Source organism: Drosophila sulfurigaster, chromosome X, assembly GCF_023558435.1.
Source record: "Drosophila sulfurigaster albostrigata strain 15112-1811.04 chromosome X, ASM2355843v2, whole genome shotgun sequence".
Lineage (NCBI taxonomy): Eukaryota > Metazoa > Arthropoda > Insecta > Diptera > Drosophilidae > Drosophila > Drosophila sulfurigaster.
This window is the reverse complement of record NC_084885.1, coordinates 17,391,973-17,418,055: the sequence shown is the minus strand read 5'-3', so window position 1 is coordinate 17,418,055 and position 26,083 is coordinate 17,391,973. Positions and strand designations below refer to the sequence as shown.

General features: G+C 36.6%; 3 protein-coding genes and 1 long non-coding RNA gene across 8 annotated transcripts in view; 2 read left to right on the top strand and 2 right to left on the bottom strand.

The window, feature by feature from the left end:
- The window catches only part of LOC133849413 (palmitoyltransferase ZDHHC8), a 35,057-nt gene extending 12,952 nt beyond the window's left edge, over positions 1-22,105 (bottom strand). For 2 of the 4 annotated variants that reach the window (XR_009895372.1, XR_009895371.1), the window contains exons 1-6: positions 20,762-20,893; positions 2,786-2,904; positions 2,565-2,722; positions 2,312-2,484; positions 1,266-1,460; positions 874-1,180 (exon numbers count right to left, since the gene is read on the bottom strand). Coding sequence is in view for 1 of the 4 variants with exons in the window: in XM_062285472.1 (XP_062141456.1) it covers positions 874-1,180; positions 1,266-1,460; positions 2,312-2,484; positions 2,565-2,722; positions 2,786-2,904; positions 20,762-20,853 (1,044 nt within the window). In the remaining 3 variants the exon portion in view is untranslated. Of the gene's footprint in view, positions 1-873; positions 1,181-1,265; positions 1,461-2,311; positions 2,485-2,564; positions 2,723-2,785; positions 2,905-20,761 lie in introns of all 4 variants that reach the window. The other 2 variants (XR_009895373.1, XM_062285472.1) reach the window with 2 other exon arrangements.
- On the top strand, positions 3,951-5,378 carry LOC133848269 (uncharacterized). The gene is made up of 3 exons (XR_009895243.1): positions 3,951-4,491; positions 4,602-4,771; positions 4,828-5,378. It is a non-coding gene; the product is annotated as an uncharacterized LOC133848269 (long non-coding RNA).
- Positions 20,908-22,104, bottom strand: LOC133849415 (uncharacterized). Its single transcript, XM_062285474.1, has 2 exons — positions 21,839-22,104; positions 20,908-21,106 (listed from the first exon to the last, which is right to left on the bottom strand). Exons 1-2 carry the CDS (start codon positions 22,102-22,104, stop codon positions 20,908-20,910), a joined length of 465 nt encoding a protein of 154 aa, XP_062141458.1.
- Positions 22,106-22,862: 757 nt separating the features above from the next.
- On the top strand, positions 22,863-23,981 carry LOC133849416 (B-cell CLL/lymphoma 7 protein family member A). 2 transcript variants are annotated; one of them, XR_009895374.1, is made up of 3 exons: positions 22,863-23,456; positions 23,570-23,759; positions 23,837-23,981. XR_009895374.1 is itself a non-coding variant. In XM_062285475.1 (2 exons), the coding sequence occupies exons 1-2, from the start codon at positions 23,168-23,170 to the stop codon at positions 23,686-23,688; spliced, it is 408 nt and encodes a 135-aa protein (XP_062141459.1). In that variant the 5' UTR covers positions 22,863-23,167; the 3' UTR covers positions 23,689-23,981. The 2 variants fall into 2 exon arrangements, 1 of the variants encoding a protein (XP_062141459.1); XM_062285475.1 differs by having other exon boundaries at positions 23,570-23,981.
- Positions 23,982-26,083: the final 2,102 nt, after the last annotated feature.

Below are 26,083 nucleotides of genomic sequence, written 5' to 3'. Positions count from 1 at the left end.
ATAGAATGAAATAGAATGAGAATGTGCATTTCATTTTATAACTGTGTCGTGTGATGAGTGTGTGTGTGTGTTTGAGATGTGTATGTGTGTGTGCCACTATTTGGAGGGTAAACCAGAGCATGGCCTATTGGGTAATAACCACTACTACATATTATATTTGTCACAATTTTGTCGGTCGGTCGCGGACATCGAGCACGGCACAAAAAGGTAGAAAGCATTACGGAAACATAAATTGATTTGGCAAAATGCAGCAAAACTTGCAATTTGGCAAGGATATAAGACAGAGAGAGAGAGAGAGGGAGAGCCAGAGTTTTTGATATCAAGCCGAATTACATGACTGTGCGTTAAATATACAGTTCGGGGGGCAGGCGGAAGGAGATTGAAAGGGGGATTTAGTTGACATGCATGTACAATTATGAATACACTCATGTTTGCTATGGGGTTAAAAATACAAGTTAAAAGCAAAAGCATTTTGGCAGCTGACTGATCATTAATGTAAAACGGGGTTATTAATCAGCCAAACAACATAAAAATAAATACCATACACAAACTAAAACCAGTTACAAACATAATAATCATAATAATAATAAAGATAAACAATTAAATACAAATTGAAATATGAGGTTTTTAAAGGCAACAAGTGGCGACAGCAGTTTCGAATTTGTTTTTTGTTTCAGTCACCACTCGACTAAAGTTACAGATGCAGATGCAGTTACATTTACAGATGCAGTTACACGAATAGTTGTGATAAGACAGAGTAGATACAAATGTTATATAGAGTTCAATTTGTTTTGTTCTTTAATTTGTATATAGAATTTAATTTGCATAGCAATTTCTGCAATGTTTCGTTTTGGTTTGCAAAATGTTACCCACCTTACTATAAAGCGTTGTGCTGCCCGACCGCTGATTATAACCATTGCCCTCGGCCATATAAGTCTTTACCTGAATTCCACGCTTCTCCCGACTCGTATCATAGAAGGAGCGGGGTGAATATTGTACCGAAGTGCCGCGCATGCCGCTGCCAACGCCTACGCCGGCTGTGCTGCCATTGCCGCCGGCTCCTGCTCCGCTGCCGCTGCCGGAGTTGGTCTGTTGATTGGTCCGATCGTTGCAAATAGTGCTTATCGCTTGATTCTGTGTCTGTGATCTCCTCGATGCATACTTCTTTGGCTTCAACAAACTGTTTACATTCAATCAATCAACAAAACGGAACATCAATTAAACTCAATTAAATAACGCGATAATACGAATAATAATAATAATACCTTGGATACTGGGGTCCAAACTGCGTGTAGCAACAGTTGTGCCAACAGCCACGTGAGAATGGATTGTAGCCGCCCTTGAATTTACCCGTCACCTGCTCGTTTGTGGTGCGACCCCGCGACACCAGCACCATATGGAAGCCCGTAAGGCCAAATATTGGTATTGCCAGCACTGTGACAAGGCCCATCAGTATCATACTGTGGCGATCCAAGAAGATTCGCTAGAGTTAAGTATAACCAATTTGTTGGAAAGAATTGTGAGCTTATGCTCTACCCTTTGTTAGTTAACCTTTCAGTTGCTTTCACTTTGAAACTAACAGCTATGCAACTAAATATATTCTAATCACTTTACTACTTCTCATTTGGCATAAAGTCCTGCAATTGAATACGTTATAAATACATAAAACCTCATGGTTTATGCTGCAAACGCTTCGTTTAGCATCAGCTGCAGTAAACAGTGCGATCTAAGAGCATTTTAAATGAGCTTTTTCGTAATAGATTTAGTCGCGAGCGAACTATGCAAAACTGCGCATTCGTAAAAAGAGAATTGGAAAACAACGAATTCAAGTAACATTTTAAAATTTGAATTACATTTTTGTGTCAACAAATGTGCTAGTCAAGTTCCTATAAATTAATGAATTAAAACAAGCATTCAACGAATAAATTCCACAAAATATTTCAATATCAAAACCTTTTGACTAACTAAAATAAACTGTCACAATCAGTTTGCTTTACATTAAAAATGTCATAAATTTACTTCCAAATAAAGCTGAAGCATCGTTTTTTTAAAGGTCTAAAAATTTAGCTTTTAACTGATGAAGTATGTATATTAAGTTTTTATAAAAAGATGAATTAAATGCAAAATTCTGCTATATATTTATGCTAAACACTAACTCTATCATCTATCTACTATCATAAATAATTGGATTATTAAATAACAGATAAATAAGTTTGATTTTGCTTTGAAATTTGATTCCTTTTCCTATAGTTTTAAATGATTAGTGATTAGTGTTGTGAATATTCTTGATTTGTTTTTGTAAAAAGGATACGCGACAATGGGCGCCGTCTGTTTGATGCTTGGCATGATTTTGAGCACATAGAAGAGGCATAGCGAGAATATGCTCAGCATATGGATGGAGAGTGAGACGAGGAAGAAGAAAAAGAATCTATAGTTGCGTCTCCCAATGCAATTGTTCACCCACGGACAGTGATGATCAAATGTCTGCAAAACAAACCAGACAATTTTTGAATAGAAATAGAAATTAGTTGAAGTAAAATTGAAGTTGGAATTGAAGTCCTTACCTCGATGCAATGATTGCAGACAGAGCAGTGAGAGCAGCGGGGCGGGCGATAGAATTTACAGGTGACACACCATTTCATTTTGACGGTGATGCCGTTGATTTCGGCATTCTTGTAGAGCGGTGCACGGAACTCCTCTTCACAGTCTTCGTCGGGCGAGGCTAGAATGCAGTCAAGTTTAGGCTGTGCGGATGACGCTGGATACCATTTAGCACGCTACATACCTTTGGGTATAATGCCCGGATCCATGAATGTGGCCAGCGTAAAGTTGGCCAGCACAAAGAATGTGATAACGCCCTGATATGCCAGCACCCAAGGATGTGTCTTCACATAGTACTGGCAGCTGCAACACAAACAAAAAAAAGAGGCATCATTAGAGCACAAGTATACATATAGTTCAACAAAAAAGAGCATAATTTACATAATCATTTTGGCCAAAAATTCGTCTGACCCGAGCAGAGAGCCATCCCTTCGTTATACACTCTGCTTTTGTATACGGTTTTACCCTTTTGGCCCGTTCCTAATGTCACACAATCACTTTAAAGTCCACTGAACTGGAAACGCTTGACGAGCCGAGCTTTCTCTCTCTCTCACACACACACACACACACACGCACACAGAGAGTCATATGCATATGTTGGCTGGCATCCTCTTAACCCAAACCCAACTCTGCCTAGAATCTATCACAGCCTGCTGTCTGGCAATGCTGTCGAAAGTTGCCCAAGGTATACGGTATACACGTAAGTAATACGCTTTGAATTGCATCAGACACGAGTTTCGTATTGCTTGCAAAATAAATCAGCAAACTTAAAAAAAGAATTTCTAGCATAAGTGCATTATTAAAAACAAGTAAGAAAGCTACAGTTGAGTGTGCTCGGCGCGCTACCATTTTGAATAAAAGCAAAATAATTCGGTATTATTTTTAAATATACCAAATAATATACCGTAAATACTAAAAATATACAAAATGATATATTTGGAATATAATACTAAATTTAAAATATACCATAGAGGTATTTCGCATAAATACTAAAAATATATCAAATGCCATATTTGGTACATACATATATCAATAAAGTACTACATTCGGAATATACCATAGAGGTCAAAATATGTCATATAGTCAGTGGGTGTAAAAAAATAATTACCCAAAAGGAACACTTTCAATTATCTTTAAAATCATTTACTTACTCGTAAACATCAAATTTAATATTCAAATAGATTGCGAATATGAAAATGAAAACATTTGGCTGACATTTAGTGAAAACTTTATTTTATAGAAACACAAAAGAAGCACTTTAAATTATCTTTACAATCAATAAGTAGAGAAGTACTTAAAAACCAAATTTAATTTGCAAATAGTTGCCTATAAGAAGGAAAAACAAGTTTATTTTTAGCTGCGATTTAGTTTAGACTTTATGAAGCGTCACACCTAATAGAAAAATGTCAAATGTCGCTCATTCGAAATTGAAAACTCCAGTAATTAAGATGTTTTGTTAAGTTAGTTAGTGTCAGTTGCTTTTAGCTAGCAAACTCAATAACAATACAATTAAGATTGTCAATCCAATGTTTTCACTGCAGTTGCCAAAACTGCAAATTGACATCTGCAAAGGTGGCACTTTAATGCCAGGTGAAAAGCCTGTCAAGTTGCCAATTAAAATGTGAAATGGACGATGGATATATTCGAGTCAGTTTATTCTACTGCAATTTAAAACAATATTTTTATGGAATTTCTTAGCGGAAGCAATGAATTTGATGCGTGAGATGAGCAATTCCTGATTGCATATCCCGACGTATCAAGTTTGTATAATTAAGCGGCTTAGCTATTGTGATGTGGTCTTAATCCACGACAAGCACAGCAGCAGCAGCAGCAGCAATTCATTTAATGCGCCCTCCCACATGCTGACACACGTAAAATGCAATCCGTTGAGTGAGTGAGAGGCAAACAAAAATAAAAAAGGCAGAGCTTAGTTGGAGCCTTTAAGTAGGAAGCGACATTCAGTTTATTTTTTGCTCTTTCTCTTCTTTCTAATAAAATAGAAATACAAGTACATATTACAAAAAAAAAAATAGGAAAATGGAGCACACGCAGATGATAGAAAGATATGAGACAGCAAAAAAAAAAAATAGGAGACATCGTCATGAAGAGGATATGGAATTTGATGCCTGGCTGTGACTCTGTCTCTGGTGTTTGCTTAAGGATTTTACTGGTGAGTGTGTTGGCCTATGCTGCAGGTATCCCACTGACTGACTGACTGACTCACAGAGGAGAAACTCTGGCTTACTTTGCATAGGTAGAACACACACACAAACGCAGAGTAAAATCAACAACGAAGTGCACATCAAATAAGTGAGGTAGATACAACAAAAGCTGGAAAAAGAGGGAACCAAACATGGAACGAGAACGAGAACAAGACACAAGTGATGCTCGACAGGGACACATACATCCATCAATTAATGTTGGCCATCAAATTGAAACAAATTGCAAGGGAACTCTTGGCAACGACAACCTGACAACCCAACAACCCGACAAGCAAAAACCCGACCCGTTTATTGAAAAATAAACAGAGAAAAGCCAAGAGAGAAGAAGAGCGGAGAGTGACAGGCAACAAGAGAACAGGCATTTTACCATACTCTATATCAAATTTATGGCATTTTAATTCTATTTTTGCTCAAAAGCCTTTGAAGGTACTTATTATTTAACAAATTATGCATGCAATTCTTAAGTATTTAACATGACATAAATTCTTTGAAGTCTCTCATGAAAATAATTGATAAAATGCCAAATGCTAAAATATTAATTGTTTCTTGCTGGAAGTTAAGCGGAAGCAGACAGACTGCATTACATATTTGAATTGGAATTTTAATATGTTCATATTTATTTGAATAGTGCATTTTGATGGCACAACATTAAATGCAAAATACTGTGGCCACCTGTTGCTTTTGCTGACTCGCTAGCTGCCACCTGAAAATGGCGCTTGACGAGCATGCAAACGCAGCAGGGAAACTGAACTGACTAACTGACAGACTGAGCGACTGACTGAAACGAAACGCTTCTGACTTTTGGGAAGAGCATTTCCGGTGCATTAAGCAACCTTTCAACTGGTAGCTGCTACTGCTGGTGTTCTGCTGTTCTTCTGTTGTTGCTTGTAGTTGTCTCGAGTCTGGATTTCAGCTGCAGGAAATTGAATTCTTATGTAATGTGCATTGCGTTGCATTGAACGAAGCAGCAAGTGTGTGGGTGAGGGCAGGCCAAGGACAGACACAGACACAGCCACAGCCACAGATAGAAACAAAAACAGAGACGTGGGTGGCAGGCAGTCGACGCCGATGGATTATGCGCTGTGTGTGTTCAAGTCACAATTCATGGCCAAGAGGCATGCCAGAAACCGTCGTCGATTCTATCTGCTTATGACGTCGTTGACCTCTGTATCTCTTTATGATATTTGCAATGTGCAATTAATTGAAATGAGTTAATTGAGTTATTCGTTTTATGGCTTATAATTAAATTGAAATTGAGGCAGGTAAAAATAAACGGCTTTCGATACAATCAAATCAAAAGTCAGAACAGTTTTAGTTGCATTCTATATATTCAACTCAATTTCAAACTGATGATGTTGTCTCACTTAATGTCGTCACTTTGTCTCTCTGCCAGCATGTTTTGGGGCAATGAAAAGCTTACGCACACACGCACACACACACACACAGATGAGCATACAACGAATACAAAAATATCCTCAACTATCGCAGCATGACAGAGAGTTGGGGGCATTAGTCATCGCCATTGCGTCGTCATTCAGTGGCATTCGCTACGGCAAACAAAAAAATGGAACGAAACAAGAGCACAGCGGGTTGTTCAGGTACCAGAGAAAAAAAAAAGAAACACCAACAAAGACTCTTATCGGTTTGCCAGAGGGCGACGAAATCGAAATTGAAACCAACAAATCGTTCACCTCACTCACACTTTGCTTTTATGCTGCCGCGGATAGTTTTCGGCCGAAGCCTTCAAAAAATTCGCGGGCCAAAACCGCTCAACGATAAGCAAAGCAACCAACGCCGACCTCTTCTGGGGACAACGCTTTATCGGCCCAATTATTCGCAGCTGCGATGCGATATAGCCCGCCTTAGTTATTTTCATATGTTATTTCGCATTCGAAAATAGTATCAACAACAACCAAAGCAACAACAACAAAACACAACATTCACGATAAGCTTAATCCGTCGCAGTCTTCGGCGATGAGCCAACACTTGAGCGTTGCACGTTTGTGAGAATTCTAACAGTCATTTATTTGTGACTCGACGCATGATTCAACATAAAAAAATATCAGTATCAGTTGCTTTCCAAAAACAGTTCACAAAACCCGATAATCACTTATGATATACCAAGTGTCGCATAATATTGAAGGCAGTGAAAAGGCCTAACCAGTGTTTGAGGATGCAGCAAATATAATGCATCTACATATATCTCACTTAACTGCATCTAATAAAATAGGCATTTCAGCAAAGAGATGATGAGTGAAGCAGCATCTCTATCTCTACTCTTTCCTTAGTTAGTCTATCGTAATGTGTGACTGTTAATCAAAGTGCTGCTAAGTGACTTATTCTATATTTCACTTAACTGCAAAAGGATGTTAAGTGAAAATATGCTTATTGAGACAAAAAATAGTTTCTCACACATTAAGTTAATTTTCTATCTTTGCTGTGTGACTGTTAATCAAAGTGCCGTTAAGCGCCTTTCAAATCTCACTTAACTGCAACTGATAAAATAAATATTTAAGCGAAAAGATGTTGAGTGTAGCAATACGAATTTTTTTATATTTACTACGCCTTGAGTTTAGTTTTCTATCTATTAAACAAAGTGCGGTTGAGTGACTTTTGTTATAACTCGCTTAGCTGCAACTGATAAAATATGCTCTTAATTAGAAAATTGTTTACAAAAACAACCAATTTTAATAGTTTTAATTCTTTTAGTTAGTTTTTTTTTATCTATGAAATGTGATTGGTAAACAAAGTGCCGCTAAGAGTCATTTTCTATATCTCACTTTTGATGACTGCTGTATTGCTGCTAAATGAATTGTCGCTAAGTGAGTTTAAGAAGTAAATACCCTGTGGCTGTTAAGTTAATATTAAGCAACGCAAAGTTATCTATCGCTATCACTTGTTGTTCAAAAATAATCATTTCTCTAAGTTAAACAATACGTTCAACCAAAATCAAATTACATTGTGTGCTCTCCACACTGTTTTTATTTTTATTTGTTGCAATCAATTTCAATTGTATATTTCAATTTTGAGCAGATCTTCTTGTGAACACACACACACAACACACACGTATGTAAGTATTTTGTATTCTATAAGTGTGTGCATTTGTGCTGTTTTGCTCAATTCAGGTGTAAATATATAAAATGTGCGCCCATTTGGCCACGCAATTATTCGGCACCCGAAGGAAAAAATAACAAATTTTCGAAAAGTCCACACACAGAGTGTGTGTTATGTTATTGTATGTTATGTGGCTACTCGTTGTGGTGTTCATGGCTCTTTGAAATTCTGTTTGCACTGGGCAACCCGGAATGGGCGGCAACAGGCGTGACTCAGTTTTGGATTTCAATTGCCGGTTGCTCTGACGATGACGACGACGACGACGACGACGATGATGATCAAGAGATGATGATGTTCTGTGCTCGATGTAATGCTGGCAAAGTGAAGTGTCCTCCGTTAGTTGTGTCATGCGCCATGTCAAGTTAAATATTTATTTATGTGCACGAGTATGATGTGGGTCAGAGAGGCTGAAAATTGATTTTCTTGCAATATATATATATATGTATATAAAAAGAGGCGACCCCTAAAAACCGATTAAGCTCGTCCTGGACCCAACTCTTAACTGGGCTCCAACAATCCAACAATCCACCGACCACTGGCAACTGGCAACTGGCCAGTCAAAATTTTGTGCCAGGTCAGTCAACTTTGTTTTTGGGAGCCTCAAAAATATATATTTTCTTTAACCAAATATTAGATACTTGTCTATTTGCAGTGCACTTCATTTCAATCAAAACGAATAAATTGAACAAAGCAAGCTAAGAAAATTATATTTATGCATATGAATCTTAAAAAACGAAAACACAAAAAGGTGAATTCTCTACCATGAAAATTACTTGGAATTGTCCTTTTTGCATTTTAGATGTGGTCCACAAAAAAAAAGGTCTGATGATACTTCAAATGTTGTAGCAATTTAATTTAAGTGTATTTTTTATATTTTGCCACGAAATAAATGACAGGCAATGATACATCAAAAAGAATTGTCAATCGATGCTTTCAGCAGCAACAAAAATAAAAAATGAAATGTTGTAATAATTTGAGTACAATAAATGTGGAGGTCAAAGATGTCGCAACTCTTTTTTAAGCTATTATTTATTATTCAAGTAAAATATATTGCTTTGAATTAATTATAATATATTTTCTGTGTCTTTCGGTTGGGTTAAAATATTCCCAGGGCAAGTATTTGTTAAACAACACATTATCATAATTAGGGCCATCATGATTATGGCCTTTCTTTATGCATTTAAGTTATGTGTTGTAGAGTATACAGAAATATGTCAGTCTGAGCGAAAGAAATATGCAAAGTGAACTATTGTGCGAGTCGTATGGCATCCACATACATAGACATACATATGTAAATGTGGAGCAGCAAAAAGTTCATAGTTTCTCATAGTTGATTAACCAGCCGCTTCGCTTCGCCTTGCCTCGCCTCAGCAATGTGTCTAACACAATTAGAACGGCACAAAATAGCCAACATCATTTTTTTTTCTTCCAGTAAGAACAGCAACAACAATGAGAACAACTAACCCAAATTTCATTTCTTGTTTATCTAAATTGCGTCAGTATTGCGTGTGTGTGTGTCAGTCAGTCAGTTTGCGAGTGTGAATCACTGAGTGAGTGCGTGAATCCAATGGCACAGTACACATTTTAAGTATGCTCGCCTATGCAGATATCATCTAAAATAAATGATTTCATTATAAAAGCAATAAACTTTCTACAATTCTGAATATATTCCCAACACTTTGCAAGTGAATAAACAAAGTTCAAGGCATATGCAAAGTCAGCAGCAGCAGCAGCAGCAGCAGTAAATTGCTTAACTAATTCGATTTTAAAAATCGATTCAACTACAATATTTGTTGTCACAAGAAGTGAAGAAGAGTTTGCTGAATATGTTTGTTAACCTCTGGTTGTCAACAATCGGTTAGTTGACTAATGGCCCGCAAATACAATCGAAACATATACATTGATTCGCTTTTACAGCAGCTAAGTAATTCGTTCTGTTGAAATCCATTAAGTAATTTTTTTTTCACACAGAGAATAAGTCTAAATTGGACGGTCATTAGTATTACATCAATCTAACCATGCGGGCCCCTATAAGCCGATTACGTCGTTCTCGGCTCATCATTGGACTTGGGACTTGTAGCTGCTGCTTTTAGCCATGGTTACGGTTACCTGCACATCGCATTGTAACAAGGACACACAGCTGTGGACATTTCTCATATCGTCGTACAACAACTAGTTGCTACACAACATGTTGAACCCCTATCGTCGTCATGTGATAAGGGTTTCGCTCTTATTGCAAACATTAAAGAGTTAATTACACGTCGTAGGTTAGAGAAATACATTGTAAATACCTATCGGAATACATTTGGTGATTTAATCACATCCAAATGGAAATGACCTTTTCAAGTGGAATTCTCATCATTATAATTATATTTTGTTTTTACCCTCTTCAAGGCTATAATAAAATATCAACTTTTGTGGTTTCATTAGTTTGCCATATAGAAAATACAATTTTCTATTTATATATATCTCATTTCGTGTTTTTTTTTTTTTTAGCGTACATTAGGGAAAAACGCACCTAAAATTGTAATCTGAATGCGTGAAGACAGTGAGTGTATTTTTTTTTTTTTAGTATTTTGTATTTTGGTTGATGGTTGTTTTTTGGTTTTTTGTTTCTTTGGCTAGCTTTTTAATGTGTTATGACAGCCGGCGAAATTAATTTCGTTGGTCCCGCTTCAAATTTGGACGAGTGAGAGTGAGTCGAAGCACTGCGACGTGCTCTGGGGCGTATGCGTAATATGTGTGCGAGTGTGCATACATGTATGTGCGTGCATGTGTGTGTGTTTGTTTACAGCTAAAAATAATCTCGTTCAATGTTGCCAGCGTCGCGACGCGACGCGTTGAGTTGAGACGTGGAACATTTTTCCATTTCCAATTCCATTCTCTCTCTTTCCATCTCTCTCTCTCTCTCTCTCTACCCAGTGGCAAACTAGCGTCCGCCTTGCCTAGTCTCGAAGAAGACAAGTAGAAGGTGGAGAAGGAGGAGGAGTGGGGGAGCAGCGTGTTGCCCCCTCTTTCGGGGACAACAACAAGTGCTCGGTGTGCCAGCCGCCCGCTTGGCTTTGAGACTTTGGGCGACGTTCGCTTTTCTTTTTTGTCGTACTTTTTTTTTGTGCATTGTGCCGCCGTCTGGTGATGTTTTTCCATTTCTTTTGCATATGACGCGTAGTAGATTTTGTGCTAATTAAAATTTGTAATTATTTAGTATGAAACCAGCATAGTGGACGCCCCAGTTGTAGCGTCAGCAGCCAGAGAAGCCAGAAGCCGAGGCCACCAACAACAAAACAGGAAGTCGTTTTTCATCTTGGCCGAAAAAAAGAAAAAATGTCCAAACCAAAACTCACATTTAATTCTGTCGTGTGACTAATGCAAAAACGCAACTCGTTTCAATTCATTTTTCTTATTTCCATTTTTCTACTCGCAAGTTGAACGACTTTTTACTAGGGCTCCCCACTTTTTTTTTTTGCTGTTGCTTAACTTGAGCTTTAAGCAGACGCATTTAAGTTGAAGTCTCTTTTTGTGTGTGTGTGAGAAATCAGGCCGGAAAATGGTAGATGAATAATGGAACTCAGGAAGACACACTGGCCATTAAATGGTTTTACAATCTATTGTTTAAGGCGAGCACAATACTTTCATTTCGCAAAGATTTATCGACCTCGACAAAAGAGTTGAAAGACTCAAGTTCCAAAGTTGGAAAATCAATTTCCCTATCATGTGCTTTGTTTTTGCTGACTAATACGCATTATTCACACTGTCCATTAGTAGTGATAAAATTGCACCTACTACATCTAGTAGTTGGCATGACTAAAGCGCTGCAACTTTGTAGAGCAGCGAAATAAAAGAAAACCACAACCAATTATGCAGAATTCATTTTATTTTTTGACAGTGTTTATGAGTCATTTGACTTATTACAAGCAGACAAACAGAGGAAAGAAGTGAGAAAGATACAGCTGAGTGTGCTCGGCTGTGAAATATCCGCTACCCATATTCAGTAAAACCATATTCTAAAAATATACCATAAAAATACTAAAATATATATATAAAAATATATATATAATATAGTGCCACAAAAATACTAAAATATACCAAAGGCTTTATTTTGTATATTTATATAGGACCTTTCTCAAAATATACCATGTATGTATATACTATACATACATACATATATACCAACAAATACTAAAAATATACCATATGTTTCATTTGGTATATTTATATAGTACTACACTCAAAATATACCATAATATATCATCTCGATTGTTGAAAGATGCCTGCCTCTGCCTGTTCCTTACATTTTCTGAAGACTCAAAGTTATAATACCCTTCTACCCTATGGGCAGCAGGTATAATTAGCAGTAATTGTCTAATTGCTGAAAATCGAACTGTAAACGACGATGCATAAATCGCAAAATTAGAAAAATTGTTGCCAAGCACTTGGCGACGTCATTAACATTGGCAACGACGACGACGACCAAATGGCAAAAAGTGAACCGAATGTTAATGGGGCATCCAAAAAATGAAAATGGCAATGAGCAATTTGGAGTGTGAATGTGCTAGAGACTGTGGGTGACAGCTGCTCCTCCACCCCTTCCTTCCTTCCTCCATCCATTCACATGTGTAATTTGTGCTGCTTGCTGCTGGCTGAGCTCCACTTGCAGCTCGGAATGCGCGCTCATCATAAACAGCGTCATAATTAATGCAACAATAAGAACAACAATGCAGCACTCAGCATTCGCTCGCTCTCATACACGCACTCTCTCTTTCTTTTGCACACTCTCTCTCTCTTTTTGTCTCTCTCTCGCTGCCTGAGTTTAGCCAAGTCGGGCACTGGGCGTGCCGCCTGTGGCATCCAGCTCGGCTTTTGCTCGGCTCGTCGATGACAGTTTCGCCTCGCCTCGCCACTGTTGACGTTTATTTTTTACATTTTTTTTTTGTTTTCTGCTTAGCTTAGATCTATCCTGAGTATATATAGTATATATACAAATGTGTATGTGCGTGTGTGTTCGTCTTGATTATGCCTTTTTGTGTGTGCTTTTGTTACTCATTGCCAGCATTTTATGCTTGCGGCTGGCGGCTCACTGTTTGCTGCTTACTTGCTGATGACCGGCGGATATCATCAACGCGATAGCAACAACTACAATAACAACAACAGCAACAGCAACACGGCTTTTATTGTTATTGTTATCAGCAAGCGCAAAAGCAAAAGCAGCCAACGAGGCCGAGCAATGTCGACGACGACGACGACGACGCCAACAGCAGTGTCAGAAATTTATTTTCATTAACAAGTTGACAAACGTACTGAACATGCCAAAGGGGAGAGAGAAGAGGAGGAGGAGGAGGAGGAGAGAGAAGAGAATGGCAGCCAACACTCGCCGGACGACACCGAGCGAGGTGTCTGTTTCTATGTGTATGTGTGTGTGTGTGTGTTTGTGTGAAAACACTTCCTCCTCCTCCTCCTTCTACTCAGCGCAGCTCGACACTTTGCCATTCCATTCTGACGTTGCATGAGCGCGAATACGAAAGTGCAAAATGAAATGTAAGCAAAAGGGAAATAAAATGTTGGCCATCGCAAGGTCAACACAACTACGTGCTACCCTGCAAAATTATTAAGGAGCGAGAGAGGAGGCATTAATTCCAACTACAGACGATAGAATATATATTCAATACTTGTTGAAAATAAAAATGCAAATTAAATTCACGATGAATGATGAATCTTAAATCTGTTATGTGTTTTACAGTCGAGCACACTTGATTGCACTGATATATGTATAGCGATGTGTTCCGATATTGACCTTTGACAAAACAACGGTCCTCTAATTTTATAATGTAAGCAACATTATATTGAGGTTATAATTTTAAGTTGTGTAATGTAAAAAAAAAATAATAATCAAAAAGGAATTTTAAGGAAGTTCTTGTTATTTCAAATGATTACATATTTTAATAAAATGAAGCATGTTTTTTTTATTAAATTTATTATTATTATCTTATTATTTATTTCCGACGTTTTCTTGATATCGATGTTAAGCGATGTATCGATGTTCTATTTTGAAAATATCAACGGATATGGACATCGATGTTTTCAATTGAATTTGCATCATGTATTCCCGATTTAAGTTACAGCGTATCTGACAGTCGAGCATGCTCCTTGCATAACACACAACTAAATAAATAAATTAATAGTAATTCAAACTGATTACTATTGTGGCATTTATTTCACTCTACAGTCGAGCAGACTCGACTTCACTCGCTGCCTTCGAAGTATTTCTAAAGCAATGCATAAATAAATGATAAATGTTTTCGCATTTATTCTATAGCAAGTACAAATATGTATTGTTGGGTGCATTATAGTCGATCAAACTCGATACACAATTGTCACGGCCATTGATAAATTGTGTGTACTCACGTGTTTTATTTATCAACGGTCAAAGGTGCAAAATGATTGCTGAAATCGGACTTGTGTGGAGAGTGCATAAAAGTCGAGCACACTCGATACGCATTTGCATACACAAAAGCAAGTGAAAATCCTTGGAAAAAAAGATTTTCGACTAACAACTTTCTTGTTTACGAATTTGTATTTATTATTGATGTGACAAACTACAGCTCACAAGTGCCATAAAACTAGATATAGTCCACCTCCCTTTCCATTCCGATTCCCATTCCCATTTCCACTTCCATCTCCATATCATTATGTCACCCGCACGTGTGATGGCAGCCTAAATGGAGTTTTGCTTATAGATGACCATGACAATAGATGTATTTTTCTCTCAGTCAAATAAAAGTCAAAGACGGCGGAGCCAAGCTTGTGGCTCTTTTCTCTTTGATTTTAATATGATTATTCCATTTCGACATATTCCTCCGTTTTATAGTCTCATTCATTCTTGTTGTTGTTGTTTTTGTTGTTGTGCACGAGTCAGATTATCTTTATCTACATGTGTATAATAAATAAGTGAGCTATGCTAGAGAACTGTTTTGCTAGAATGGCTGAGAGATAATGTTGTCAGTCAGCAGCAGACCCAAGTACCCGCAATTTGCAGCTGTTGTCTTGATTCTCTTGTGTGTGTGTGTGTGTGTGGCGTGGGACACACAACTTTGGTAGGCACGTGGTTGCAGGTGCAGCACAACAATGTGTGTGTGTGTGTGTGTGTGTGTGTGTGTGTGTGTGTGTGTGTGTGTGTGTGGGTGTGGGTGGTTTCAGTTAAGTTCGAGACGCAAGTTTTCCAAATTCAATCAAAAAACTTGGCATAATCGTGAAATACACAAAAGAAAAGCGAAGCGAACCAAAGTCAACAACAGAAAGTTGCTGCGCTGTGTCCCCAAAGGTTCGAAAAGTGGTTCGAGTTCGAGTTCGAAGTCGGGTTCGGTTCGGTTCGGTTTGGGTCGGGATCGGGGTTCGGGTTTTCGGTTCAAATCGGGGTTTTATTTAGTAGCAGGTCATGAAGTTGCTGTGGGTTTCTTGTCGTTAACGTTATTGTTGTTGTTGTTGTTGTTGTTGTTGTTGTTGTTGTTGTTGTTGTTGTGTAGGCGGCGTTGTTTGTTGCCCAAATTTGTCTTTGGCCTTTGAGCATTGAACAAGAAAATGATTAAGTAAATAAAAAGGCATCCAAACTTTTTGCCAGCCCAACCAAATCTTGTACTTCAATTCGATTGTATCGTGCTATGTGCTCCGGCAAATAAATCTACCCAAGATTTATGCTCTAAAGCTAGGTAATTTTCTGTATACACATAGAGAATAGTATGTGTGTGGCATGGGCTTGAGAATGTCGACTAATTGAAACCATAAGCACAGTTTGCCCTAATATAATTAGTCAAATGCTTTTGCTTTGGAGCACTTGACGCACACACACACACACACACACACCCACACTCACACAACATAAACAACAACAAAAACAACAATCGAAGTAGCCTAAAGCAACAACAAAGTATAAGGCAATAGGTAATTTGTGCTCTACTAATAAAATAAAAGCCGCAATTACAATGGCAAGGCAACAGCAACAGCAAAAGCAAGAACAAGAGCAAGAACACAACATCGACAGGATGTTTTTGTATGTGGTTCCAATAGCAAATCCTTGAAATGCTTTTAACACAAATTACAAACGTATTTAATTGAAATCACTCGGAGATGTAACCACAAGCAATAATAACAAAAGGAAAAGAATGTTTAAGACATTTCTAAGGTGATATTCAAGATATTCATACAGTTATTCTCTTCAACCTTCCTTCTCATTACATCTCAACAACAAATGAATTATGTTTACCTGTCAATGCCAAGCACCAAAGCAATGCTGGCAAATTCCAAATCTGATAAAATGGAATGGAAATGGAAAATTCATCGCAATTAATATATTACTTTCTCCTCGATTACGATTATTACAATAAATAACACGCACAACACAACAGCAACAGCTGCAGCGGAAATATTTATGATAACCACTTTGCATACGACTTTCAATAATAATAGCCACATTAAAGAAATAAAGAAAGAATTCTTAATGCAAATGGAATTCCATTTTTGTTTTTAGCAAACAAACGAAAACACGATAAATATGCGTGAATTCTTGGAAACAAAATCTAATCAGTGATAATTTCTATATATGTATGTATATGTATATACATATATATTACGTGTTTTTGCAAAATGCGAAAACTGATCTCTGAACCGTAAAATCGGTTACAGAAACGTTTTGTATCAGTACAAATCTAATCGCAAAACGAAATGTAAATGTTTTTTTTACACGTGTTGCAACTTTGTTTAAAGACGACGTTCAACAAACAAACCAATCAAAATATATAATATTAACTAATGATTAAGAATTGAATTTCAAGTTAAATGAAGCGGAATTCACTTAAATTAATGAAACATTCTTTTGCCAATCAGTGGCGATCATAACATTTGTAAATTATTAGTCTCGTGAATCAAAGAACCGTTTCCTCATTCCCCCTTTCCCTCGTTGCGTATCGCTCTCTTGTTAGTTTTTAATAAAAACGTGAAATGGGAAAGTTGAAATTCGTTTTCGCTGCCGCCGAGTTGCTTGGTCACTTGAATCGAATAATCAAATAGATAACAGCAAAAAGCTAACTGAATTTGTGTATCTGACTGTGTCTTTGTGTGTGTTTATTTATGTGCTGCATGTGTGTGTGTATGTGTGTGTGTGTGAGCTTTGGGCAACTGGTGGAAAATTCGACACCCGTGGCAAGGCGAAACGTTCAATGGCGGCTTCTACAATTTCAATGGTTGCCTAGGCACTTGTGTCCAAGTGGACACAGAGGGGAGAGTTCACACACACACACACATACATAGTGAGAGGGGGTGAGCTGAGGGGGATGGCAGCGTTAACATGACGTATGTAGTTTAATTGTTCTTGTTGCTCTAGCTGTTGTTGCTATCGCTTGGATTCATGTGTAACAGCAGTTTTCTACTGATATATGCGTACAAGTGTGTGTGTGTATGTATGTGTATATGTTGTACAGGTATTGTTGTTGTTGTTGTTGTTGATATTATTATTGTCCGCTTTAGTCGTAATTTGCGCGTGTTCTGCGCGTTTCGTTCGTTTTGTTGATTTTTTCAATTTTTCTGGGCGCGTCGTCGTCATCGCTTTGCTGACTTTGGTGGGGTGGTTTCGTTCGCTGACTTCGTTTGGTTTCTCTCATTGTGCAAAGGCCAAACACACACTCGTACACCCACACACACACTCGCACAGTACCTGTGGCATTCGCGTGCCAACAACAATGCGTTCACAAATCGCCAGCTGGCCCAAAACAAAACATAACATAACATTTGAAGCTAGCCAACTTTGTTCAACACTTGAAATTCAAAACGTATACACACATTCATACACTCCTGATATTTTCTAATTAAAATGCTAACACACAAATGACAGCTTGGCAACACACACACACACACTCACACTTGTGACGCACAAAACAAAAGAGAGCAAGAGAGAGAGAGAGAGACTGAAACATAAGCCTCCCCACTCCATCCAGAATCGAAAACCTGCAAGTCAACGATTAGCGATCCCGCATGCGAATTAATCCCCAATCTCTTAATCAGAATTCGCCGCATACTCGTACCAATGCCAGAGTAAACCAAACCAAACAAAACAGAACAAACTCTCTCGCATGGCAACGATGCATGTATCACATGGCACATGGCAACGACGACGCGTCGAGTAGGTAAACAAACTGGAAAAAGGCAATTAAACAACAAGTGTAACGTATCGCAACTAGACAATGAACACTGAGCATGAATGAATCGCCAATAAACACGAGCACGAAACTACAACTTCAATGCAGAATGCATTTTTCATGTGAACTAATACACAAAAGAATCAATATATTGCTGCAACATGTTGAGGTTTTATTTTAAAACAATTTTCTACATTTTTTTTGTATATTCTATACTTTCCTTCTAATTGAAATGAATGGTCAAAGAGGAAAAACCGCAAATCCAACTGCAATTCTCTTTTTTCTTATTGCATTTTCATGGGAACTAATAAACAAAAGAATCTATAGCGCATCAATATATTGATGCAACATTTTGAGATTTTATTTTAAAACAATTTTTCTATTTTTTTTTTGTATATTCTATACTTTTATTCTAATTGGAGTGAACATATGAAAGAGGAAAAACCACAAATCCAACTGCAACTTTCTTCGCAAAAGAATTTTCAAATCATGTGAACTAATAAACAAACGAATCTATATCATCAATATATTTTGGAATTATAAAACCTAAATCGTCAATTCTTCCAATCAAGAACGTATCTACTTTTCTTATTAATATTTCAATATTAATGCAAATCCGCAAACTACAAATTAGTTTTATATTCTATTATCTTTTTTTTGTAATTGAAATGCATTTAAATAAATAAAACTACAACTGAAATTCGCTTCGCATATCTATGAAAAGTAATAAACAAACAACAAACAACAAAATAGTTGAGAATGCCTATTTTAATATTTATGCAATTCCACAAAACTACAAATTTTGCTTTATATTCTATTACCTGTTTTTTACCTGTAAATTAACATTGCTGATTGTGGACGCCAACAATTTGCATAAATGCTATTTAAATTGTTTTATATTAAAATGGCATTTTGGGTTTTAATCATTGCAAATGCTATTTGAATACTTTAGCCATATTGGCAAATTCTTTCAGTAAATATTAAATGGCAATTTAAAGCGTTTAATGTTTTGCTGTAAATTAAAAAGCAAATTCTAGGCGACTCTAAATGAATAAAGTTTTGCGTAATATCGAGCAAGGATATTGAATTATGATTTAATTACTTTTATTGCTCTGTGAGGGCTGAGGAGAGTGAGCGGCGTGGGGGTCTGTGATGTGATGAAAGGAATCAAAGGCAAGCATAATTTAACAAACAAACAAACAAACTAAAGTCTATAGACTGCGGCAAGAAAGCGAAGCAAATAAACAAAGTTCAAGTTTCATTTAGCAAAGTGGTGGCGCTGTGGTGATGATGAAGATGATGAAGATGGTGCCAATTGGGAAAGGGTAGCGACAAAAAAAAATGGTGAGGCAAAAACCAAAAAAGAAAAACTGAAATAAAAATAACTAAAAATTATTATTTAAATGGGGACAAAGGCGAGAAAGAATGACGCTTTGCAATTTGGACGTATAATTGAATACCCTGCAAAAACTAGGGCATAGGGGAAGCCAGACCCCAATATGCATTGTTTAGGGAAGGGGGGAAGATGACTCACTGGACGGACGAACAAAGTGCCTCTCACACAGAGACACACACTCACACACACAATGAACAGAGTCAACAGCCAAATCCAAATGACGAACGGGTAAACAGATTTTTTTTTTTTTATTTTGTTGTTTTATTATATTTTTTTGAAGGCAGGGTAACAACTGGTCGTCGTCATGGTCAGTGACTTGCTGCCTTCCCCTACCGCAAATGCCAAAGTAGAAGAGTGAAGAGTCGTCTTCTCTCTTTCTGCCTCTCTCTTGCTTTTTATCGGTTTTCCTTGGCCATCTAGAGAGCGAAATGACGCCATTTGCAATTATGCATTACACTTCCTCCCCTCCCATGACGATGATGTATCCTTTCAGAGTGACCAAATTTAAGTACAGAATGCCCGAGGATCGACCTGAACTATTTATTGCATATTTTAATAGCCCCAAAGTGCACAAATAAATGAATTTGCAAAGCCAACATCAACATCACAACTCTGAATCCGAATGGACACAATTGTCCTGCGGCATTTCCCATTTCACAGTAATCCACGAAAACTCAAAAAGCTGCGCAAAGTAAAGGGCGAATTGTAAATGACGAATCGTAATGCATTCCTATGCCATTTTTACTAGTTGGAAATTTCACAAAAAAAAAAAATAATAAAAGATAAGAACACAAAATGTGAACATATGTTTGTCTGTAAATCCCCAGGGGAAATGGTCATCTAAATACTACGTGTTCGCTGATAAATTTAATTAGTACGAAACAGTGGCAGGAGAACTGCAAAAGCTATCGATTGATTTGCGATAACATCGATTTTTTACTTTCTTTGGTGATAATAAAAATTATACTTCAACTTTTCTAATAGAACTTTACATTTTCTATAAATTGATCAGTGTATATACATACATATGTATGGAATATGGATTGGGCCTGTTTCCATTGAACATTTTTAACCATTTTTATGAACTTAGTATTAAATATTGATGTCAAAATCAATGCAAATATGCAGGGAGTACTTCTGACTATAAAAATCATTTTTCATTTCTCAGACCATAAGAAAATTTGAATGCAGAGAAACTGCAAAGATTTTAAGGGATTGTCAAATTGAATGATTGAAATACTTACGGATAGAAGAAGAAGAGAAATGTGGTCAGTAAGAGGACAATCCATGCGAAAGTCGCCGGAATGTAGCGGGTTTTCACATCGCATTTGGGCATTGTGTATGTGTATGTGTTGTATCTGTTGTTATGCTTGTTGTTTCTGCCCCAACGTCAGTTGGTGTCTCCGTTTTGTGGCTTTGGATGACGATGCTGCTGATGATGCAGTTGTAGTTGTTGTTGTAGTTGTTCCAGTTGCTGTTGTTGTAGTAATAGTGATGGTAGTAGTAGAAATAGTAGTAGACTTAGTCGATAGCTCGATAACGATGACGATAACGTTAACGGTGACGTAGCGATGCCGGATCGTATGCAACTGCAAGTGCAAGACAGAGACGGAAAACGATGTAAGAGACGGCGAGGCGACGACGCGTAATTTTGGATCGAGCGTGTTGTTGTTTTTTTTATTCGATTTTTATTTATTTAGTAATTGCTGCTGCTAGCTGTGGTATTTGTTGTTATTAGGTTGTGTCGCTAGTGCAACAATTACAAGTTGATTTTCCAGCTCCAGCTTCTGTCTCACTTTTGTAATTTTGCGAACGTTTTGTTGCTGCTGCTGCTGCTGTTTGCTGTGAATTAGGCGACGTTATAAAAACACATCGTCACACACCCACTCACACACCCACACATACACAGACGCATACGCACACAAAGCGTGGTGGAGCAACGCGATTTTCGCTTTATCCAAATGAAAACTATTTTAATTGTTTGCTCTTGGCGCTAGCCTAGCATTTTGTTGTTGTCGTTGTTGTTGTGGCTGTTGTCGTGCTTCTTCTTCCCTTTTCGGTCAGTGTGTTCGTAATTTTGTACTCCTGTTTTTCTTGTCTGTTATTTTTTTTTGCCTGTCGCCCTTTTTGCTGTCGTTCGTTATTCTTGGTTCCCACCTTGCGCTCTTTCGATTCGTTTGCGTTTTTTTCTCCTATATACATTCGAGTTGCTGCTGCTGTTTCTTCGTCTTCTTATTATTCTTCTTGTTCTGGCTTTTTAATGCTTTTTTCTACACACACACACACACATACACAACTCGCATACACAGCCACAAACGTACGCACGTTGTTGCAATTTTTTTTGCGATATTCCTCGAGTCCGTCGTTCGTTCGTCCGCTTTTCACCTCTCCACCACTCTCCACACTCCACTCTCCGCACCCAACACCACTCCACACAACAAGCGGCGGCAGTGATGATGGCTGATGGCGTTGCCTGCAGTAGTAGTTGTTGTTGGTTGGTTGATTCGTTGGTTGGTTGCTTGGTGTTTGCTATTTTTTTTATCCGTGTGCGCTTCTTAACTTTCAATCGAAACAAAGTGCAGCACATACATCACTTTTGTAACGAACACTTTTTTTGGTTTGCACTTCATTCCAATTATGCACTTTTTGGTATATATGTATTTACGAAAAAATAAATAAAAAAAATAACCACAACACCGCGCTCGCTGTGCATAATTTCCTCGCCCGTCAGCGTGACCGCAAGTTCAATTTTGAGATATACCAACCAACTTCTGGCCTCCACAAAAAATATACATAAAAATACCCTATTTTCGTTGTGCACAAAAATATCTATAAAAATACTAGCTGGTACACACTAAAAATACTTTAAGACAGCGGCGTGGATTTTAAAATTTTGTTTTGTTTATAAAAACGGTATTTTCAAACTACACTGCTTCGAGTAATAAAGTAATCATTTAAAAAAAATATAAATTTTTGTTTAAGTTGAATAGAATTAACAAAATTTATCAAAAGTATTTCTCAAGCCTTTAGTATTTTATCATCATCTGGTCACACAATTGAAAATTAGTATCTGTTAACAAAATGCACTTACTAACAGTAGTCTATCGATATTTTTATCAACTAACGATCTGTTTGCGTAGGAAATTCGTTATAAATCCCCAATGTGAAAATAAATCTGCTTAAACCCTTTTTGGTTTGATTAGTATTTAGACATAATATGATGCAGCATTGTTTTCTTTTTATTTAATCATCAAACCCAACTGAGCAGTGCTGTACATGTAGTATTTAAATACTACAAAATATTTGAGTATCGATAAGTGCAGTCGCACATTGTGAATGGAATTTTACAACACTACAACCCCAAATGTATTTTCGCTTCTTGCTGCTACCCTATAAAATTTTGCAATAAAAAAAGGCAGTTTTATAAAATATTGAAACGCCGAAAAAGTGACTGTGCTTGTGCAATAAAAAATTTAAGCGTTACCAAAGTTCTTACAATCTAAAGCAGCTGGGTCTTTCCAAATAGTGTAATAGTGTGTGTGTGTGTCTGGTTGGTTTGGTTACTTGAGTCTTCGTCGCCGCCGAGCAGACGCCATCGCCCTATCGTCCATATACCTACACATATATATATATATATATAGTGTATAGCCATGTCGCGAAGTGTGCGCGCCGAGACACGCAGCCGGGCCAAGGATGACATCAAGCGGGTAATGCAGGCCGTGGACAAGGTGCGGCACTGGGAGAAGAAATGGGTTACGATCAGCGACACCACGATGAAAATCTACAAATGGGTTCCGATCTCTTCGAACAGTGAGAAGAAATCAAAGTTACAGCTGAACAATAAGATCAGCGACAAGGAGAACTCACAGAAAGGCACGCCCACACCACCTCAAATAACGCCCAGTTATGCCGGTTTAACTGCCGATGATTCAAATACTTGTGAGTGTGAAGAATTGACGAATTGAAGGTCGAAGAGTGCATAAGAGTTGTTAATCCTCCTCCCCTCCTAATCTTCTGTCAATACTAATATTCAATTAAATTCCTTGCTGCAGGTTTTTCGGTGGTAAGTGATAGCCAAGGAGCCGATTTTGTGTCCAGCATGCCCTTCTCGGAGGACTCCAATTCTCAAGGCAGCGACGGGCCAGTGAAGCGTCTGAAAACGAGTGATTAGCTAGATATGATCATTCACAGCTCCAGCTACAGTAGCTAAAGTAGCTTAGCGGGCCGTGTGAATGCGAAATTGTAATTATTTTATATATACATACATAGATTTTATACTTTATATTCTATTCAATATTTTTTTTTTGATTTGCGAGTAGATTTTTAGCATATTACGATTATATTGAGTACGAAGATAATCATCTGCCTCACCAAGACTTAAGCAATTCTCCTATACGTCTAACCATAAGTAAAAAATATACACAAAAAAAAAAGAAAATGATATAAAAAAAAAAAACAAAACACGATTGTATGCATAACTTTTGATTGTAAACAAATACTATATACTAATTAGGTATACTCGTAATGTTTAATGCGCATTCTCGCAATGTTAGGGACATATATATTATATTAAATTACACATTGTATGTAGAGTATAGTTAAGATATTAAGTCCAGTCAAAAGTCAGTCTTTTTGTAAACTGTACAACTCTCAGCTTTCGCTGCAAGAACATTATGTTTAGTTTGTAGACTTAGCACAAAATATTTCAATTTATTTATTCGCACATACAATAAACGCAAACACAACAAAATAAATCGAAGAGCAATCTGTTCACAAATACTTTAGTACAGTCTTTATTGCTTATAACATCATCCCAAGCAAGCAAGTAAACAAATTAAATGCATTCGCTATAAGAAGACTACTAATAAATTAATTGTAATTTTCTTGAATAAGAAATTCGATGCCAAATTCTAATTTAGATTTAAATTGTCGCCTTTAACTAAATTCTACAGTGCAAAATAATCAATGGCTATTTTATTTCCAACATAATATATAAGACAGATATCAACAAATAAGCAAGGATTCAAGGACTCAACTACCATGCCAACGTCTTCATCGATCCATTTGTTCCATGCTATAATTGAGACAACAGAACCCCGTCTTGAGCTCTGCAAATAATATGAATCCTTAGTTCAAAGTATCCCAAATCGATTTTTTTTTTACATTTTTCTTTTATTATTTTTTATTTCATGTTTTTTCTGTAGTTTTTCTTTTTGTATAATAAAAAAAATTAATTTCTTTCAACAAATAGTTTTTCTTTCACTTGACATTAAATATACATACATTAACTCTCGTCACATCTTTTCACATTATCATCGTAATATATATATATATATATATATAGATATATTTTTATTTATTTATTTATATAGATGTAAGGCCAGCCAAGTTGCGCAATCGGCTCAACTTGGTTGGAATACGTACATACATACATAGATACATATTTAGTTCATCTTTTTTTTCATTTGTTTTTTCTTTTTTTTGTTTTTTTTTTACTAAAATTTATGCTAAAAACACGCTTAACTGAAAGGAAGCACAGATTTTGCACAAGTTACAAAACTTTCGACGACCAAACAAATTATTACAAAAATTGTGTGGGGGGGATTACAACATAGTTAAAATATCTCTGTCTCAAAAAAAAAGAATATATATTATAAATGTTACATGTTAATTACACACACAAAACAAAGCTTTGCTTTTGTTCTCGACAAAAAAAAAAATAAACAGAAAGAGATACAAAAATAATAATGGGTAAATGGATAATAATCGTATTAATAATAATAAGTAAAAATAAAATACAAATTTAAATTTGATTACCAAAATATTTTCGAGAGGCTGACAAAACTTGATCTGAATTCGCGCGAACCACGACCCGCAATAAGATATCGTATTAGGATGATCTATTTATTGATCTATCGATCTCTGCAAACACGGATTGTTGGAATGGATTGATGGAATGTCTTCGCTTGGAATTATTTACGCATACAACTTAACCACAGAAAAATGCAATGGTAGCACAGACAAAAGTTACTTTAAAATGTACTCGTAATGTTTAATGTTTAGTTGTAATGTGTGTAATAAAATAAATATTAAATTATACGCATTAATCTATGTACTTTCTTCATTTGTTCAAATTACTTTTAGCACAATAGTGTTTTTTTTTTTATCAATTATCATTTAACTTTCTTTTCTTTTCTTTACTCGATTTTCGTTTTGTTTGTTAGTTATTTTTTTTTTTCTACTTTTTTATTTACTAGAAAAATATAGAAATTCCGTATGGAGAGTTTTTTTCTCATTGTTTTCTTGTGGTTTAGCTCGAACTTTTGTTGCGCTAAAAAATGACGCCTAGCTTAAAAATGTTGCTTGTTTTTTTACGTTTAAACAAATACAAATACACATACATATATAATTTTATATCGTCGCATCGGGTTTTGCCTTGTATACGTATGAAATCGGCATATACATATGCATATACATATATGTACATATACATATACATATACATATACATATACATATACATATACATATACATATACATATACATATACATATACATATACATA

Excerpts from the sequence above, each read along its gene's own strand:
- LOC133849415 (XM_062285474.1), bottom strand. The coding sequence starts at position 22,104 with ATGTGCTGCACTTTGTTTCGATTGAAAGTTAAGAAGCGCACACGGATA. Across the intron at positions 21,107-21,838 it reads AAAAAATTGCAACAACGTGC|TTGCATACGATCCGGCATCG; the intron begins GTACGTTTGTGG and ends TTGCACTTGCAG.
- LOC133849416 (XM_062285475.1), top strand. The coding sequence starts at position 23,168 with ATGTCGCGAAGTGTGCGCGCCGAGACACGCAGCCGGGCCAAGGATGAC. Across the intron at positions 23,457-23,569 it reads TGCCGATGATTCAAATACTT|GTTTTTCGGTGGTAAGTGAT; the intron begins GTGAGTGTGAAG and ends TCCTTGCTGCAG.